The 17500-nt window shown below is 44.1% G+C and overlaps 2 protein-coding genes across 3 annotated transcripts in view; one reads left to right on the forward strand and one right to left on the reverse strand.

Annotated features, from left to right (window-relative positions):
- The window catches only part of LOC148072519 (aryl-hydrocarbon-interacting protein-like 1), a 27276-nt gene extending 18626 nt beyond the window's left edge, over positions 1-8650 (forward strand). The window contains exons 7-9 of the mRNA XM_087798685.1: positions 1905-2043; positions 6191-6395; positions 8503-8650. Coding sequence (XP_087654811.1) covers positions 1905-2043; positions 6191-6395; positions 8503-8650 — 492 coding nt within the window. The remainder of the gene's footprint in view (positions 1-1904; positions 2044-6190; positions 6396-8502) is intronic.
- A 4022-nt stretch (positions 8651-12672) lies between these two features.
- drp2 (dystrophin related protein 2) overlaps positions 12673-17500 on the reverse strand; it is a 164484-nt gene continuing 159656 nt past the window's right edge. For both annotated transcript variants that reach the window (XM_087798742.1, XM_087798741.1), the window contains exons 22-23: positions 15110-15290; positions 12673-13713 (exon numbers count right to left, since the gene is read on the reverse strand). In XM_087798742.1, the coding sequence (XP_087654868.1) occupies positions 13694-13713; positions 15110-15290 (201 nt within the window). In that variant the 3' untranslated portion in view covers positions 12673-13693. The remainder of the gene's footprint in view (positions 13714-15109; positions 15291-17500) is intronic.

A 17500-nucleotide genomic window follows, 5' to 3' on the forward strand; every position in this document is an offset into this window, starting at 1 on the left:
AATACTTCGAAGCCTTCAGAGTAATACTTAGAAGCCTTCAGAGTAATACTTAGAAGCTTTCAGAGTAATACTTAGAAGCCTTCAGAGTAATACTTAGAAGCCTTCAGAGTAATACTTAGAAGCCTTCAGAGTAATACTTAGAAGCCTTCAGAGTAATACTTAGAAGCCTTCAGAGTAATACTTCGAAGCCTTCAGAGTAATACTTAGAAGCCTTCAGAGTAATACTTAGAAGCCTTCAGAGTAATACTTAGAAGCTTTCAGAGTAATACTTAGAAGCCTTCAGAGTAATACTTAGAAGCCTTCAGAGTAATACTTAGAAGCCTTCAGAGTAATACTTAGAAGCCTTCAGAGTAATACTTAGAAGCCTTCAGAGTAATACTTAGAAGCCTTCAGGGTAATACTTAGAAGCCTTCAGAGTAATACTTCGAAGCCTTCAGAGTAATACTTAGAAGCCTTCAGAGTAATACTTAGAAGCCTTCAGAGTAATACTTAGAAGCCTTCAGAGTAATACTTAGAAGCCTTCAGAGTAATACTTAGAAGCCTTCAGAGTAATACTTAGAAGCCTTCAGGGTAATACTTAGAAGCCTTCAGGGTAATACTTAGAAGCCTTCAGAGTAATACTTCGAAGCCTTCAGAGTAATACTTAGAAGCCTTCAGAGTAATACTTAGAAGCCTTCAGAGTAATACTTAGAAGCCTTCAGAGTAATACTTAGAAGCCTTCAGGGTAATACTTAGAAGCCTTCAGAGTAATACTTCGAAGCCTTCAGAGTAATACTTAGAAGCCTTCAGAGTAATACTTAGAAGCCTTCAGAGTAATACTTAGAAGCCTTCAGAGTAATACTTAGAAGCCTTCAGAGTAATACTTAGAAGCCTTCAGAGTAATACTTAGAAGCCTTCAGGGTAATACTTAGAAGCCTTCAGAGTAATACTTAGAAGCCTTCAGAGTAATACTTAGAAGCCTTCAGAGTAATACTTAGAAGCCTTCAGAGTAATACTTAGAAGCCTTCAGAGTAATACTTAGAAGCCTTCAGGGTAATACTTAGAAGCTTTCAGAGTAATACTTAGAAGCCTTCAGAGTAATACTTAGAAGCCTTCAGAGTAATACTTAGAAGCCTTCAGAGTAATACTTAGAAGCTTTCAGAGTAATACTTAGAAGCCTTCAGAGTAATACTTCGAAGCCTTCAGAGTAATAATTAGAAGCCTTCAGAGTAATACTTAGAAGCCTTCAGAGTAATACTTAGAAGCCTTCAGAGTAATACTTAGAAGCCTTCAGAGTAATACTTAGAAGCCTTCAGAGTAATACTTCGAAGCCTTCAGAGTAATAATTAGAAGCCTTCAGAGTAATACTTCGAAGCCTTCAGAGTAATAATTAGAAGCCTTCAGAGTAATACTTAGAAGCCTTCAGAGTAATACTTAGAAGCCTTCAGAGTAATACTTAGAAGCCTTCAGAGTAATACTTAGAAGCCTTCAGGGTAATACTTAGAAGCTTTCAGAGTAATACTTAGAAGCCTTCAGAGTAATACTTAGAAGCCTTCAGAGTAATACTTAGAAGCCTTCAGAGTAATACTTAGAAGCTTTCAGAGTAATACTTAGAAGCCTTCAGAGTAATACTTCGAAGCCTTCAGAGTAATAATTAGAAGCCTTCAGAGTAATACTTAGAAGCCTTCAGAGTAATACTTAGAAGCCTTCAGAGTAATACTTAGAAGCCTTCAGAGTAATACTTAGAAGCCTTCAGAGTAATACTTCGAAGCCTTCAGAGTAATAATTAGAAGCCTTCAGAGTAATACTTCGAAGCCTTCAGAGTAATAATTAGAAGCCTTCAGAGTTATACTTAGAAGCCTTCAGGAAGATAATTTCCTGTAAAACTCTGAATATCTGGAGTTTAAAGACCTTCTTCTCAGCAGGTCCATCACGGCGACGACTGGGATTCACTGGAAAAGGTTCGACTTCCACTGACTCTCAACCTGAGCCAGTGTTTGTTGGAGCTGAAGGTGTTCGAGCGAGTGGTGGAGCTGAACGACAACCTGCTGCAGACTCACAAAGGTACGACACACTGCTGCAGACTCACAAAGGTACGACACACTGCTGCAGACACACAAAGGTACGACACACTGATGCAGACACACAAAGGTACGACACACTGATGCAGACTCACAAAGGTACAACACTGACGACACACTGATGCAGACACACAAAGGTACGACACACTGCTGCAGACACACAAAGGTACGACACTGACGACACACTGATGCAGACACACAAAGGTACGACACTGACGACACACTGATGCAAACACACAAAGGTACGACACACTGCTGCAGACACACAAAGGTACGACACTGACGACACACTGATGCAGACACACAAAGGTACGACACACTGCAGACACACAAAGGTACGACACTGACGACACACTGATGCAGACACACAAAGGTACGACACACTGCTGCAGACACACAAAGGTACGACACTGACGACACACTGATGCAGACACACAAAGGTACGACACACTGATGCAGACACACAAAGGTACGACACTGACGACACACTGATGCAGACTCACAAAGGTACGACACACTGCTGCAGACACACAAAGGTACGACACTGACGACACACTGATGCAGACTCACAAAGGTACGACACACTGATGCAGACACACAAAGGTACGACACTGACGACACACTGCAGACACACAAACACACACATGTTTATCACTTAAACTAGATTAAACTTTGACTTTACATTTAAAAATATTCACTGTGAAGAAAAACTACTTTAACTATATATATATATATATAAAACTATATACAGTGCCTTGCGAAAGTATTCGGCCCCTTGAACCTTTCAACATATTTCAGGCTTCAAACATAAAGATATAAAATTTTAATTTTTTGTCAAGAATCAACAACAAGTGACACAATCGTGAAGTGGAACGAAATTTATTGGATAATTTAAACTTTTTTAACAAATAAAAAACTGAAAAGTGGGGCGTGCAATATTATTCGGCCCCCTTGCGCTAATACTCTGTAGCGCCACCTTTTGCTGCAATTCCAGCTGCAAGTCTCTTGAGGTATGTCTCTATCAGTTTTGCACATCGAGAGACTGGAATTCTTGCCCATTCTTCCTTCAAAACAGCTGGAGCTCAGTGAGGTTGGATGGAGAGCGTTTGTGAACAGCAGTCTTCAGCTCTTTCCACAGATTCTCGATTGGATTCAGGTCTGGACTTTGACTTGGCCATTCTAACACCTGGATACGTCTATTTGTGAACCATTCCATTGTAGATTTGGCTTTATGTTTTGGATCATTGTCCTGTTGGAAGATAAATCTCCGTCCCAGTCTCAGGTCTTTTGCAGACTCCAACAGGTTTTCTTCCAGAATGGTCCTGTATTTGGCTCCATCCATCTTCCCATCAATTGTATCCATCTTCCCTGCTGAAGAAAAGCAGGCCCAAACCATGATGCTGCCACCACCATGTTTGACAGTGTTGATGGTGTGTTCAGGGTGATGAGCTGTGTTGCTTTTACGCCAAACATTCGTTTTGCATTGTGGCCAAAAAGTTGGATTTTGGTTTCATCTGACCAGAGCACCTTCTTCCACATGTGTGGTGTGTCTCCCAGGTGGCTTGTGGCAAACTTTAAACAAGCCTTTTTATGGATATCTTTGAGAAATGGCTTTCTTCTTGCCACTCTTCCATAAAGGCCAGATGTGTGCAGTGCACGACTGATTGTTGTCCTCTGGACAGACTCTCCCACCTCAGCTGGAGTTATCTGCAGTTCATCCAGAGTGATCATGGACCTCTTGGCTGCATCTCTGATCAGTCTTCTCCTTAAGATGAAAGTTTGGAGGGACGGCGGGTCTTGGTAGATTTGCAGTGGTCTGATACTCCTTCCATTTCAATAGAATTGCTTGCACAGTGCTCCTTGAGATGTTTAAAGCTTGGGAAATCTTTTTGTATCCAAACCCGGCTTTAAACTTCTCCACACCAGTATCTCGGACCTGCCTGGTGTGTTCCTTTGTCTTCATGGTTCTCTCTTTCAACAGAACCCTGAGACTATCAAAGAGCAGGTGCATTTATACGGAGACTTGATGACACACAGGTGCCTTCTATTGATCATCAGTCATTTAGGACAACATTGGATCATTCAAAGATCCTCAACTTCTGGAGTGAGTTTGCTGCACTGAAAGTAAAGGAGCGAATAATATTGCACTTTACAGTTTTTTATTTGTTAAAAAAGTTTAAATTATCCAATAAATTTCGTTCCACTTCACGATTGTGTCACTTGTTGTTGATTCATGACAAAAAATTAAAATTTTATATCTTTATGTTTGAAGCCTGAAATGTGGCGAAATGTTGAAATGTTCAAGGGGCCGAATACTTTCACAAGGCACTGTATATATAAAACTATATATATATAGTTTTATATATATATATAAAACTATATATATATATATATATAGTTTTATATATATATATATATATATAAAACTATATATATATATATATATATAGTTTTATATATATATATATATATATAACTATATATATATATATATATATAGTTTTATATATATATATATATATATAACTATATATATATAAAACTATATATATATAAAACTATATATATATAGTTTTATATATATATAGTTTTATATATATATATATATATATATAAAACTATATATATATATATATATATAGTTTTATATATATATAGTTTTATATATATATATATATATATATATACTATATAACTATATATTGTAGTTTCTGGAGAAGAAAACATAGAAAGTTTCAACATTTAAAGACTTTTAAAGATTTTCTTCAGAAGATTCAAATTCTGTTCATTTTTCTTCTTCTGCTTCAATTCTATTGACTTTTGGATCATTCACTGCTATTTTATCCTCCTTCTCACTCTTCCCTCTCTTCTTCTCTCTCTTCTTCCCTCTCTTCTTCTGTCTCTTCTTCCCTCTCTTCTTCTCTCTCTTCTTCTCTCTCTTCTTCCCTCTCTTCTTCTCTCTCTTCTTCCCTCTCTTCTTCCCTCTCTTCTTCTGTCTCTTCTTCCCTCTCTTCTTCCCTCTCTTCTTCCCTCTCTTCTTCTGTCTCTTCTTCCCTCTCTTCTTCTCTCTCTTCTTCTCTCTCTTCTTCCCTCTCTTCTTCTCTCTCTTCTTCCCTCTCTTCTTCCCTCTCTTCTTCTGTCTCTTCTTCCCTCTCTTCTTCTCTCTCTTCTTCTCTCTCTTCTTCCCTCTCTTCTTCTCTCTCTTCTTCCCTCTCTTCTTCCCTCTCTTCTTCCCTCTCTTCTTCTCTCTCTTCTTCCCTCTCTTCTTCTCTCTCTTCTTCCCTCTCTTCTTCCCTCTCTTCTTACCTCTCTTCTTCTCTCTCTTCTTCCCTCTCTTCTTCCCTCTCTTCTTCCCTCTCTTCTTCTCTCTCTTCTTACCTCTCTTCTTCCCTCTCTTCTTCCCTCTTTTCTTACCTCTCTTCTTCTTCTCTCTTCTTCTCTCTTCTTCCCTCTCTTCTTCCCTCTCTTCTTCTGTCTCTTCTTCCCTCTCTTCTTCTGTCTCTTCTTCCCTCTCTTCTTCTCTCTCTTCTTCTCTCTCTTCTTCCCTCTCTTCTTCTCTCTCTTCTTCCCTCTCTTCTTCCCTCTCTTCTTCCCTCTCTTCTTCTCTCTCTTCTTCCCTCTCTTCTTCTCTCTCTTCTTCCCTCTCTTCTTCCCTCTCTTCTTACCTCTCTTCTTCTCTCTCTTCTTCCCTCTCTTCTTCCCTCTCTTCTTCTCTCTCTTCTTACCTCTCTTCTTCCCTCTCTTCTTCCCTCTTTTCTTACCTCTCTTCTTCTTCTCTCTTCTTCTCTCTTCTTCCCTCTCTTCTTCCCTCTCTTCTTCTCTCTTCCTCTCTCTTCTTCTCTCTTCTTCTCTCTTCTTCTCTCTTCTTCCCTCTCTTCTTCTCTCTTCTTCCCTCTCTTCTTCCCTCTCTTCTTCTCTCTTCCTCTCTCTTCTTCTCTCTTCTTCCCTCTCTTCTTCTCTCTTCTTCTCTCTTCTTCCCTCTCTTCTTCTCTCTTCTTCCCTCTCTTCTTCCCTCTCTTCTTCTCTCTTCCTCTCTCTTCTTCTCTCTTCTTCCCTCTCTTCTTCTCTCTTCTTCCGTCTCTTCTTCCCTCTCTTCTTCTCTCTTCTTCCCTCTCTTCTCTCCGGCGAAGGCAACTTTAAAGCCGTGTACCAAAGAGCTCGCGCTCACGTCTCCTTGTGTCATGAGTTGGAGGCGAAGAGAGATTTGACTCGAGTGGAGAAACTGGATCCAACGTTCAGAGCGTTTGTGCGTCTGGAGCTGAAGAAGCTCGGAGAACATCTGAGGGCCAGACATGCCTTCAACAACAAGACCTACTGGGACGCCAGGAGGGAGAGGTGGGGGGGGCAGGGAGGAGAGGAGGAGAGACGAGAGGAGGAGAGGAGAGGAGAGGGAGGAGAGAAGGAGAGAAGAGAGGAGGAGAGGGGAGGAGAGGAGGAGAGACGAGAGGAGGAGAGGAGAGAAGAGGGAGGAGAGGAGGAGAGACGAGAGGAGGAGAGGAGAGAAGAGGGAGGAGAGAAGGAGAGACGAGAAGAGGGAGGAGAGGAGGAGAGCAGAGAGGAGGAGAGGAGAGAAGAGGGAGGAGAGGAGGAGAGCAGAGAGGAGGAGAGGAGAGAAGAGGGAGGAGAGAAGGAGGAGAGACGAGAGGAGGAGAGACGAGAAGAGGGAGGAGAGAAAGAGGAGAGAAGCTCAGAAGGAGGAGAGAAGGAGAGCAGAGCGAACGACGGAAGAGAAGAGGAGAGGAGCTCAGAAGGAGGAGAGAAAGAGAGCAGAGAGGAGGAGAGGAGCTCAGAGGGAGGAGAGAAGGAGAGAAGAGTGAATGACGGAAGAGAGGAGGAGAGGAGCTCAGAAGGAGGAGAGAAAGAGAGCAGAGAGGAGGAGAGGAGCTCAGAAGGAGGAGAGAAAGAGAGCAGAGAGGAGGAGAGGAGCTCAGAAGGAGGAGAGAAGGAGAGGAACATGGAGGACAAGACCAGAGAAGAAGAAGAAGCATCCGGTCGTCATGGCGACCTTCAGAGGGATTTGAACCCGAGACCAGAGAGAAGATGAAGAAAGATTTTAGTGAGAAACGTCAGACGGTTGAAGAATAACTTTCTTCACATTATTATTTAAACATAAATAAACACAAACTATTAGACAAAATAAATGACATTAAACAAGAAAATCAAAGAGATTCTGACGTTTATGTCGAGAAAACATTGAAACTATAGAAACAATTTAATTTTGTCTGATCGTTTGTTAAATCAATGAAACTGATCTGAATCTTTGTAGCGACTCGATCTTAAGCTTCTGATCAATAATGTAAGAAATAAACTCGAATCAGGAAAATGTTTCCGACGATCGTTCAGTTTTTCATCATTTGTTCCATTTTCTCTCGTTCTTCAAAGAAACATCTTTCTTTCATCTTCGTTTCATGTTCGATGTTTGTTACAAACGAGGAAACAAAACAAATAAAGACAGAAAAACTGAGAAATATCAGGTTTTTAGTTTATGTTCAAAACTCAGTTTTCGTTGAACTGTTGCGTCTCAATCCAGTCGCACAATCACACAATACTGACGACAAAAAGAACAAATCCTTAAGTTTTCCAGGTAAATCACTATTTAATATTTTTGTATTTAATATCAGATCTTTTGCAATTTAATGGTTTTAAATGATTATAAACATTATTTTTATAGCATTTATTCCTAACATTCGTAGGATCATCACAAATGAACTTTCTTTAAACAGAATAATGAAGAGAATACACACTAAAAGAGACACAATTTAAAAACATCGATACTGTAAAAATCAGTTTTATTCGTTTTTATCTCCAACATTTGTCAGGTGAGAAATAAACTGAGCTTTGACTTAAAGAACAGAAACTAAATCTGGTGAAAATCACAACTTTTTCTTGTTCAAGTGAGAAGGAAAAAGCAGAGTTTTTAGTTCTGAGCTGTTAGTTCGCTGTTATATCTTAGTTTCACAAGACGTGACTTATTTTACTCCAAAGGTTTCCAACAGAAAAAACAAACCTGAACGTGTTTTTATCACTCGAGGTCAGAGTTCTTCAGAGGTTGTATAAATAAATACATAATAAATACATAAAAAAGTAACAGGAACAAAGTCATCTTTCCTCCAACATTACTTTCCTGTAACAACAAACACAATCCATGGTTAAGTTCATGATAAACTTTGGCTCAGTTTTGACATCATTTCAACAGAATTCAAAGTTGCTGCTGTGACACGTTTTTTCAAGATCATCCAGAAATAAAGTTTGATTCAACGAAACACGTTTAAGTCGAACAAGTATATGACGAGTAACTTTCTTAAACTAAACATTTTCATCTTCTTCATCTTTCATTTTCGACACGACCTTCAGTAAACGTCAAGTTGCCTAGAATTGAAATTCTTTTTCTTTGTAGTTTTTCATCTTTTTAAAAACCCCTGAGTTATCATCATAATCTCAGGTTCTACGAAGCCCTCTCACTGCTCATTGGTTTGAACCCAGAGCCCGACGGGATCAAAGTTCCTCCTGCTGGACCGACTCCTGACGGCAGCATCACGAGGGTTCGGCTGGACCAGGATCTTCAACCACAGCTGCTGCAGGATCGCTGACGGAGCATCTGACGTCTGGGCGACTGAACTGAACTGAACTGAACTGAACTGAACTGAACTGAACTGAACTGAACTGAACTGAACTGAACTGAACTGACACTTCAGACGTCTGTGTCCAAGAGGTCTGGATCGATCACGAGGAAACTCCCACACCAGACCTCCAGGGATATTCTTGAAATCTCATACTGATGAACTCACCACAGATGTTCGAGCAGATCCTGGAACCTCCTCCAGGAGATCATATGTACGAGTCATCCTGAGGAGGACAACCTCTGTGGTGAAGGAAGGAAGGAAGGAAGGAATGATGGATGGAAGGAAGGAAGGAATGATGGATGGATGGATGGAAGGAAGGAAGGAATGATGGATGGAAGGAAGGAAGGAAGGAAGGAAGGAAGGAAGGAAGGAAGGAAGGAAGGAAGGAAGGATGGATGGAAGGAATGATGGAAGGAAGGAAGGAAGGAAGGAAGGAATGATGGATGGAAGGAAGGAAGGAATGATGGATGGATGGATGGATGGATGGATGGATGGAAGGAAGGAAGGAAGGAAGGAAGGAAGGAAGGAAGGAAGGAAGGAAGGAAGGAAGGAAGGAAGGAAGGAAGGAAGGAAGGAAGGAAGGAAGGAAGGAAGGAAGGAAGGAAGGATGGATGGATGGATGGATGGATGGAAGGAAGGAAGGAAGGAAGGAAGGAAGGAAGGAAGGAAGGAAGGAAGGAAGGAAGGAAGGAAGGAAGGAAGGAAGGAAGGAACTCTGACATACCTCATGGCTGATCTCCCTGCAGCGAGTCTGTTCACGATCGACTCGCCTCATCAGGTCGACAACCTTCTTCTTCTCATGCGCCGCACAGGACGGCCATGTTGTTTGCGAAGGAAACTCTTATTAAACAACATTGTTGTCTTGATCATAATCATGATCTGAGGCGTCGACGAGCCTCGAGCGCTTCCTGTCGCCGTCAAGAGCCGAAGGAAGCGTTCGACAGGCGACACTATCAGTGTGATTTGGGTTTAGAGACGAACGAAGCAAACATATGTGTCTCCAGGGAGTCTTAGAGCTTCACGCACACATTTGTCGTCAATAATCTTTCGCCATCATTACCTTCCAGTGTCAGGAGCTTCTGCTGAGTTGTGAAGGAGGAAGTGCGGCAGGTGTTTCCTGTCTTTATAGGAAGTGGACTGAACCTTCTGGGTGGCGAGTTCATTAGGTTTCTCAGAGACGAGGAGAAACCGATAGCAAAGCGGTTAGAGGGCGGAGCACCAAATGACATAGAACTCCCACACGTCACTCCTGGTCCATTTAAAGCTCCTCCTCTAATTACTCCGTAGACTTGAGATGACGTCGACCAATCACAATCATTCGCCAAGATTAATGAAAGTTAAATTTACGACGACAAATTAAACGTCTTCCTGATCATGTTTTTAAATCAAAGCAAAAGACACAAAGTTTCCGATACAAACTTTTATTTCTGTACACAATAGTAAAAAGCAGCCGTTAACTCTGTTACGAAATAAAGCCGTCGTCGCACAATTGAAAGACACGAGTGAATGTTGAACGTCAACACAACAGAAACACACAAACCGAGAGGTTAATGAGGTATTTCGACGTGAAACTACACACGTGTTGGTGAGTGAGGTCATTGTCAGGTTCAGGTGTGTGTTTTTGTGTAGAACGTGACGGACGACAAGAGAGTGATGACACAAGTGTCCACTAGAGGGAGCAGCCCTTGGAACGCAAGCCAGGTGTGTCATTCTGTGTGTGTATGTTTACGTGTATATACTGTTTATATAGATGTGTGTGTGAGTGCATGTGTATCTGTGTTTTTGTGTGTAGTCGCCTCATTTGTGATAATATAAAATGTAACTAAATCAAGTGATTTGAGAAATGAATAGAAATATGTAATTTTGTATTTTTCAAATCGTAGAAAAACAATAAAAAGGAGAGAAAAACATGAATAATAATATTAAATATTATATTATTTTATATTATATTATATTATATTTCTATAAAATATCTTGTCAGAAAACTTTCTCTAAAGTAAACAATGATTCTTTTCTTTCTTTCAAACTATTCTTTGTAACTTTTTCTTCTTTCCTTCCAAAGGAAAATGTTTTTTCATGAGTTCTTTGATCGAGACTTTCTTCTCAGAAGTTTAACCTTCGATCCTGAAGGAGGTTCAGTGGAACCGAGACTGGTTGAGGTTTGAAGCTGCAGACGTGAGAGAAGCAGGCGGTCATAATGAGGCGGTCATAATGAGGCGGTCATGATGAGGCGGTCATGATGAGGCGGTCATGATGAGGAGGTCATGATGAGGCGGTCATGATGAGGCGGTCATGATGAGATGGTCATAATGAGGCGGTCATGATGAGGCGGTCATGATGAGGTGGTCATGATGAGGCGGTCATGATGAGGCGGTCATGATGAGGCGGTCATGATGAGGCGGTCATGATGAGGTGGTCATGATGAGGTGGTCATGATGAGGCGGTCATGATGAGGCGGTCATGATGAGATGGTCATCATGAGGCGGTCATGATGAGGCGGTCATGATGAGGTGGTCATGATGAGGTGGTCATGATGAGGTGGTCATGATGAGGTGGTCATGATGAGGCGGTCATGATGAGGTGGTCATGATGAGGCGGTCATGATGAGGTGGTCATGATGAGGCGGTCATAATGAGGCGGTCATGATGAGGCGGTCATGATGAGGTGGTCATGATGAGGCGGTCATGATGAGGCGGTCATGATGAGGCGGTCATGATGAGGTGGTCATGATGAGGTGGTCATGATGAGGCGGTCATGATGAGGCGGTCATGATGAGATGGTCATCATGAGGCGGTCATGATGAGGCGGTCATGATGAGGTGGTCATGATGAGGTGGTCATGATGAGGTGGTCATGATGAGGTGGTCATGATGAGGCGGTCATGATGAGGTGGTCATGATGAGGCGGTCATGATGAGGTGGTCATAATGAGGCGGTCATGATGAGGCGGTCATGATGAGGCGGTCATCATGAGGCGGTCATCATGAGGCGGTCATGATGAGGCGGTCATGATGAGGCGGTCATGATGAGGTGGTCATGATGAGGCGGTCATGATGAGGCGGTCATGATGAGGCGGTCATCATGAGGCGGTCATCATGAGGTGGTCATGATGAGGTGGTCATGATGAGGTGGTCATGATGAGGTGGTCATAATGAGGCGGTCATGATGAGGTGGTCATGATGAGGCGGTCATGATGAGGAGGTCATGATGAGGCGGTCATGATGAGGCGGTCATGATGAGGCGGTCATGATGAGGCGGTCATGATGAGGCGGTCATGATGAGGCGGTCATCATGAGGCGGTCATGATGGGGCGGTCATGATGAGGCGGTCATGATGAGGCGGTCATGATGAGGCGGTCATGATGAGGTGGTCATGATGAGGAGGTCATGATGAGGCGGTCATGATGAGGCGGTCATGATGAGGAGGTCATGATGAGGTGGTCATGATGAGGCGGTCATGATGAGGTGGTCATGATGAGGCGGTCATGATGAGGCGGTCATGATGAGGCGGTCATGATGAGGCGGTCATGATGAGGAGGTCATGATGAGGTGGTCATGATGAGGCGGTCATGATGAGGCGGTCATAATGAGGTGGTCATGATGAGGCGGTCATGATGAGGCGGTCATGATGAGGTGGTCATGATGAGGCGGTCATGATGAGGCGGTCATGATGGGGCGGTCATGATGAGGCGGTCATGATGAGGCGGTCATGATGAGGCGGTCATGATGAGGTGGTCATGATGAGGCGGTCATGATGAGGCGGTCATGATGAGGCGGTCATGATGAGGCGGTCATGATGAGGCGGTCATGATGAGGCGGTCATGATGAGGCGGTCATGATGAGGCGGTCATGATGAGGCGGTCATGATGAGGCGGTCATGATGAGGCGGTCATGATGAGGCGGTCATGATGAGGAGGTCATGATGAGGCGGTCATGATGAGGCGGTCATGATGAGGTGGTCATGATGAGATGGTCATGATGAGGTGGTCATGATGAGGCGGTCATGATGAGGCGGTCATGATGAGGTCACAGGTCAAACACACAATTACTTTTGTGTTGTTCATCATCAACGTTTGTGTGTTTTATCTCAGACCACGTGTCGTCCTCCGTCTTCATTCAATATATAGAACTTTATATTTTTATATTATTCTTATACAAACAGTCTCAGGTCTTGAATGGAAAGTTTAATTTCCAGTTTATGATTTATTTATTTTATATTTAACTTTTGATGTCAGTAGTTTTAAAAAACAGATGAATAAAGAAAATATAAAGTGGTAAGAAAACCTGTCGCCTAAATAAATAAATATAAAATAAAATGTTAGTTTCTGTATTTGTCATGGATGGATGATGGAGAGATAATTAAAGGTTACTAATTAATTGTATATATAGAATGTGTGTTAATGAAGCTGTGTGTGTAGATGATGTGTGTGTAGATATGTGTGTGTTGAAGCTGGGTGTGTAGATGTGTGTTAATGAAGCTGTGTGTGTAGATGATGTGTGTGTAGATATGTGTGTGTTTTGAAGCTGGGTGTGTAGATGTGTGTTAATGAAGCTGTGTGTGTAGATGATGTGTGTGTAGACAATGTGTGTGTTGAAGCTGTGTGTGTAGATGATGTGTGTGTAGATATGTGTGTGTTGAAGCTGGGTGTGTAGATGTGTGTTAATGAAGCTGTGTGTGTAGATGATGCAAGAGAGTAACACAACGTGAGCTCGTGGGCACTTTGGCTGTTTGTAAATAAACCTGACAAATGGTACAAATGCAACACAAACACACACAAGTGTGTAACATGAACGTTCTCCTCCTCGTGTGTCGTCAGTTGTGCTGTAGACTTGTAAAGCTTCTCACCTCTGAAGTGACACAGTGTCTCGGCTGCTTCTCCTTCCTTCGGCTCAATCGTCCCAGGCGTCCGGGGCGACGGCCTCAGTGTTTGCATGAACAAAAGTTTGTTTTAAGTTCGAGCGACTCGTGAGTCGAGGATCTTCTCTGACATCGTCTGGTTCTGGAGCTTCTGTTCAGATGTGTGAGGTGGAGCCTGGAGAGAAGAACATCAACACAACTGATGGAAATATTGTTTCAGACCAGGTGAAGAAGAGAGTGAAGACGAGGTGAAGATGAGAGTGAAGATGAGGTGAAGAAGAGAGTGCAGACGAGGTGAAGAAGAGAGTGCAGACGAGGTGAAGAAGAGAGTGAAGATGAGGTGAAGAACAGAGTGCAGACGAGGTGAAGAAGAGAGTGCAGACGAGGTGAAGAAGAGAGTGAAGACGAGGTGAAGATGAGAGTGAAGATGAGGTGAAGAAGAGAGTGAAGACGAGGTGAAGAAGAGAGTGCAGACGAGGTGGAGAAGAGAGTGAAGACGAGGTGAAGATGAGAGTGAAGATGAGGTGAAGAAGAGAGTGCAGACGAGGTGAAGAAGAGAGTGCAGACGAGGTGGAGAAGAGAGTGAAGACGAGGTGAAGATGAGAGTGAAGATGAGGTGAAGAAGAGAGTGAAGACGAGGTGAAGAAGAGAGTGAAGACCAGGTGAAGAAGAGAGTGAAGTAGAGAGTGAAGACCAGGTGAAGAAGAGAGTGAAGATGAGGTGAAGAAGAGAGTGCAGACCAGGTGAAGAAGAGAGTGAAGACAAGGTGAAGAAGAGAGTGAAGACCAGGTGAAGAAGAGAGTGCAGATGAGGTGAAGAAGAGAGTGAAGACAAGGTGAAGAAGAGAGTGAAGACGAGGTGAAGAAGAGAGTGAAGACCAGGTGAAGAAGAGAGTGCAGACCAGGTGAAGAAGAGAGTGCAGACCAGGTGAAGAAGAGAGTGCAGACCAGGTGAAGAAGAGAGTGCAGGTGAGGTGAAGAAGAGAGTGAAGACCACGTGAAGAAGAGAGTGCAGATGAGAGTGCAGACCAGGTGAAGAAGAGAGTGAAGACCAGGTGAAGAAGAGAGTGCAGACCATGTGAAGAAGAGAGTGAAGATGAGGTGAAGAAGAGAGTGCAGACCAGGTAAAGAGGAGAGTGCAGACCAGGTGAAGAAGAGAGTGCAGACCAGGTGAAGAAGAGAGTGCAGACCAGGTGAAGAAGAGAGTGCAGGTGAGGTGAAGAAGAGAGTGAAGACCAGGTGAAGAAGAGAGTGCAGATGAGAGTGCAGACCAGGTGAAGAAGAGAGTGAAGACCAGGTGAAGAAGAGAGTGCAGACCAGGTGAAGAAGAGAGTGCAGACCAGGTGAAGAAGAGAGTGAAGATGAGAGTGCAGACCAGGTGAAGAAGAGAGTGCAGACCAGGTGAAGAAGAGAGTGCAGACCAGGTGAAGAAGAGAGTGCAGACCAGGTGAAGAAGAGAGTGCAGACCAGGTGAAGAAGAGAGTGCAGACCAGGTGAAGAAGAGAGTGCAGACCAGGTGAAGAAGAGAGTGCAGACCAGGTGAAGAAGAGAGTGCAGGTGATGAAACCTCACCTGGTTCCGAGGGAAACACGTTCCTCAGCTGCTCGATGACCTCCTGCAGCTGCAGAACCGTGTCCTGCTCACACTCGTCTCCTGCCGTGTCGCGACTGACCGGCTCCCCGGGGCGACACCCAGATACTGGAGAGGATAAGGTCGAAGGTTCGGATCCGTTTGCTTCCGAATCGTCTTTGGGCTGCGAGAGAAGAACAGATCCATCAGAAACGACCTGTCAATCACAGTCAGACAGAGATTAAAGAAGAACAATCCAAGGTTAAAATATCAGTTTCATTCCACGACGTGTCATAAATAATCATCTTGGCAGAGGTACGAGCAGAATCGGTGCTTCTCCAGTTGAATATTGATATTTTTCAATTCAAACGTTTTAACGTAAGATAGTCGGAAAGTTGTTCATTTGATTTGGAATATGTTTTTCAAAATGAGCACCTTGGCAGAGGTATGTGCTCTCTTAGTGCTTCTGTAGTCAACAATTTTTAAAGTGAGGAACAGAAAAATGTTTTTTGGCAAAAAGACGCGATGGTTAGCGATGGCAGATGGTTAGCGACGGTGAGTAGTTAGCGACGACAGATGGTTAGCGGTGGCAGATGGTTAGCGATGGTTAGCGATGGCAGATGGTTAGCGACGGTGAGTAGTTAGCGACGACAGATGGTTAGCGGTGGCAGATGGTTAGCGATGGTTAGCGATGGCAGATGGTTAGCGACGGTGAGTTAGTTAGCGACGACAGATGGTTAGCGGTGGCAGATGGTTAGCGATGGTTAGCGATGGCAGATAGTTAGCGACGGTGAGTAGTTAGCGACGACAGATGGTTAGCGGTGGCAGATGGTTAGCGATGGTTAGCGATGGCAGATAGTTAGCGACGGTGAGTGATTAGCGACGCGAGTGGTTAGCGACGACAGATGGTTAGCGGTGGCAGATGGTTAGCGACGGCAGATGGTTAGCGACGGGAGATAGTTAGCGACGGTGAGTGGTTAGCAACGCGAGTGGTTAGTGATGGCAGATGGTTAGCGATGGCAGATGGTTAGCGACGGTGAGTAGTTAGCGACGGGAGATGGTTAGCGACGGTGAGTGATTAGCGACGCGAGTGGTTAGCGACGGCAGATGGTTAGCTATGGCAGATGGTTAGCGATGGTTAGCGATGGCAGATGGTTAACGACGGTGAGTGGTAAGGGACGGGAGATAGTTAGCGACGGTGAGTGGTTAGCAACGCGAGTGGTTAGCGACACGAGTGGTTAGTGACGCGAGTGGTTAGCGATGGCAGATGGTTAGTGATGGCAGATGGTTAGCGACGCGAGTGGTAAGCGACACGAGTGGTTAGTGACGCGAGTGGTTAGCGATGGCAGATGGTTAGCGACGCGAGTGGTTAGTGATGACAGATGGTTAGCAACACGAGTGGTTAGTGATGACAGATGGTTAGCGACACGAGTGGTTAGTGACGCGAGTGGTTAGCGATGGCAGATGGTTAGCGACACGAGTGGTTAGTGATGACAGATGGTTAGCGACACGAGTGGTTAGCGATGGCAGATGGTTAGCGACACGAGAAGTTAGTGATGACAGAAGGTTAGCGACACGAGTGGTTAGTGACGCGAGTGGTTAGCGATGGCAGATGGTTAGCGACACGAGTGGTTAGTGATGACAGATGGTTAGCGACACGAGTGGTTAGTGACGCGAGTGGTTAGTGATGACAGATGGTTAGCGACACGAGTGGTTAGTGACGCGAGTGGTTAGCGATGGCAGATGGTTAGCGACACGAGTGGTTAGTGATGACAGATGGTTAGCGACACGAGTGGTTAGCGATGGCAGATGGTTAGCGACACGAGTGGTTAGTGATGACAGATGGTTAGCGACACGAGTGGTTAGTGACGCGAGTGGTTAGTGATGACAGATGGTTAGCGACACGAGTGGTTAGTGACGCGAGTGGTTAGCGATGGCAGATGGTTAGCGACACGAGTGGTTAGCGACACGAGTGGTTAGTGATGACAGATGGTTAGCGACACGAGTGGTTAGTGACGCGAGTGGTTAGCGATGGCAGATGGTTAGCGACACGAGTGGTTAGTGATGACAGATGGTTAGCGACACGAGTGGTTAGCGACACGAGTGGTTAGTGATGACAGATGGTTAGCGACACGAGTGGTTAGTGACGCGAGTGGTTAGCGATGGCAGATGGTTAGCGACACGAGTGGTTAGTGATGACAGATGGTTAGCGACACGAGTGGTTAGTGATGGCAGATGGTTAGCGACACGAGTGGTTAGTGATGACAGATGGTTAGCGACACGAGTGGTTAGTGACGCGAGTGGTTAGTGATGACAGATGGTTAGCGACACGAGTGGTTAGTGACGCGAGTGGTTAGCGATGGCAGATGGTTAGCGACACGAGTGGTTAGTGAT

The sequence above is a fragment of the Callionymus lyra genome, chromosome 9 (assembly GCF_982586985.1).
Source record: "Callionymus lyra chromosome 9, fCalLyr1.hap1.1, whole genome shotgun sequence".
Classification (NCBI taxonomy): domain Eukaryota; kingdom Metazoa; phylum Chordata; class Actinopteri; order Syngnathiformes; family Callionymidae; genus Callionymus; species Callionymus lyra.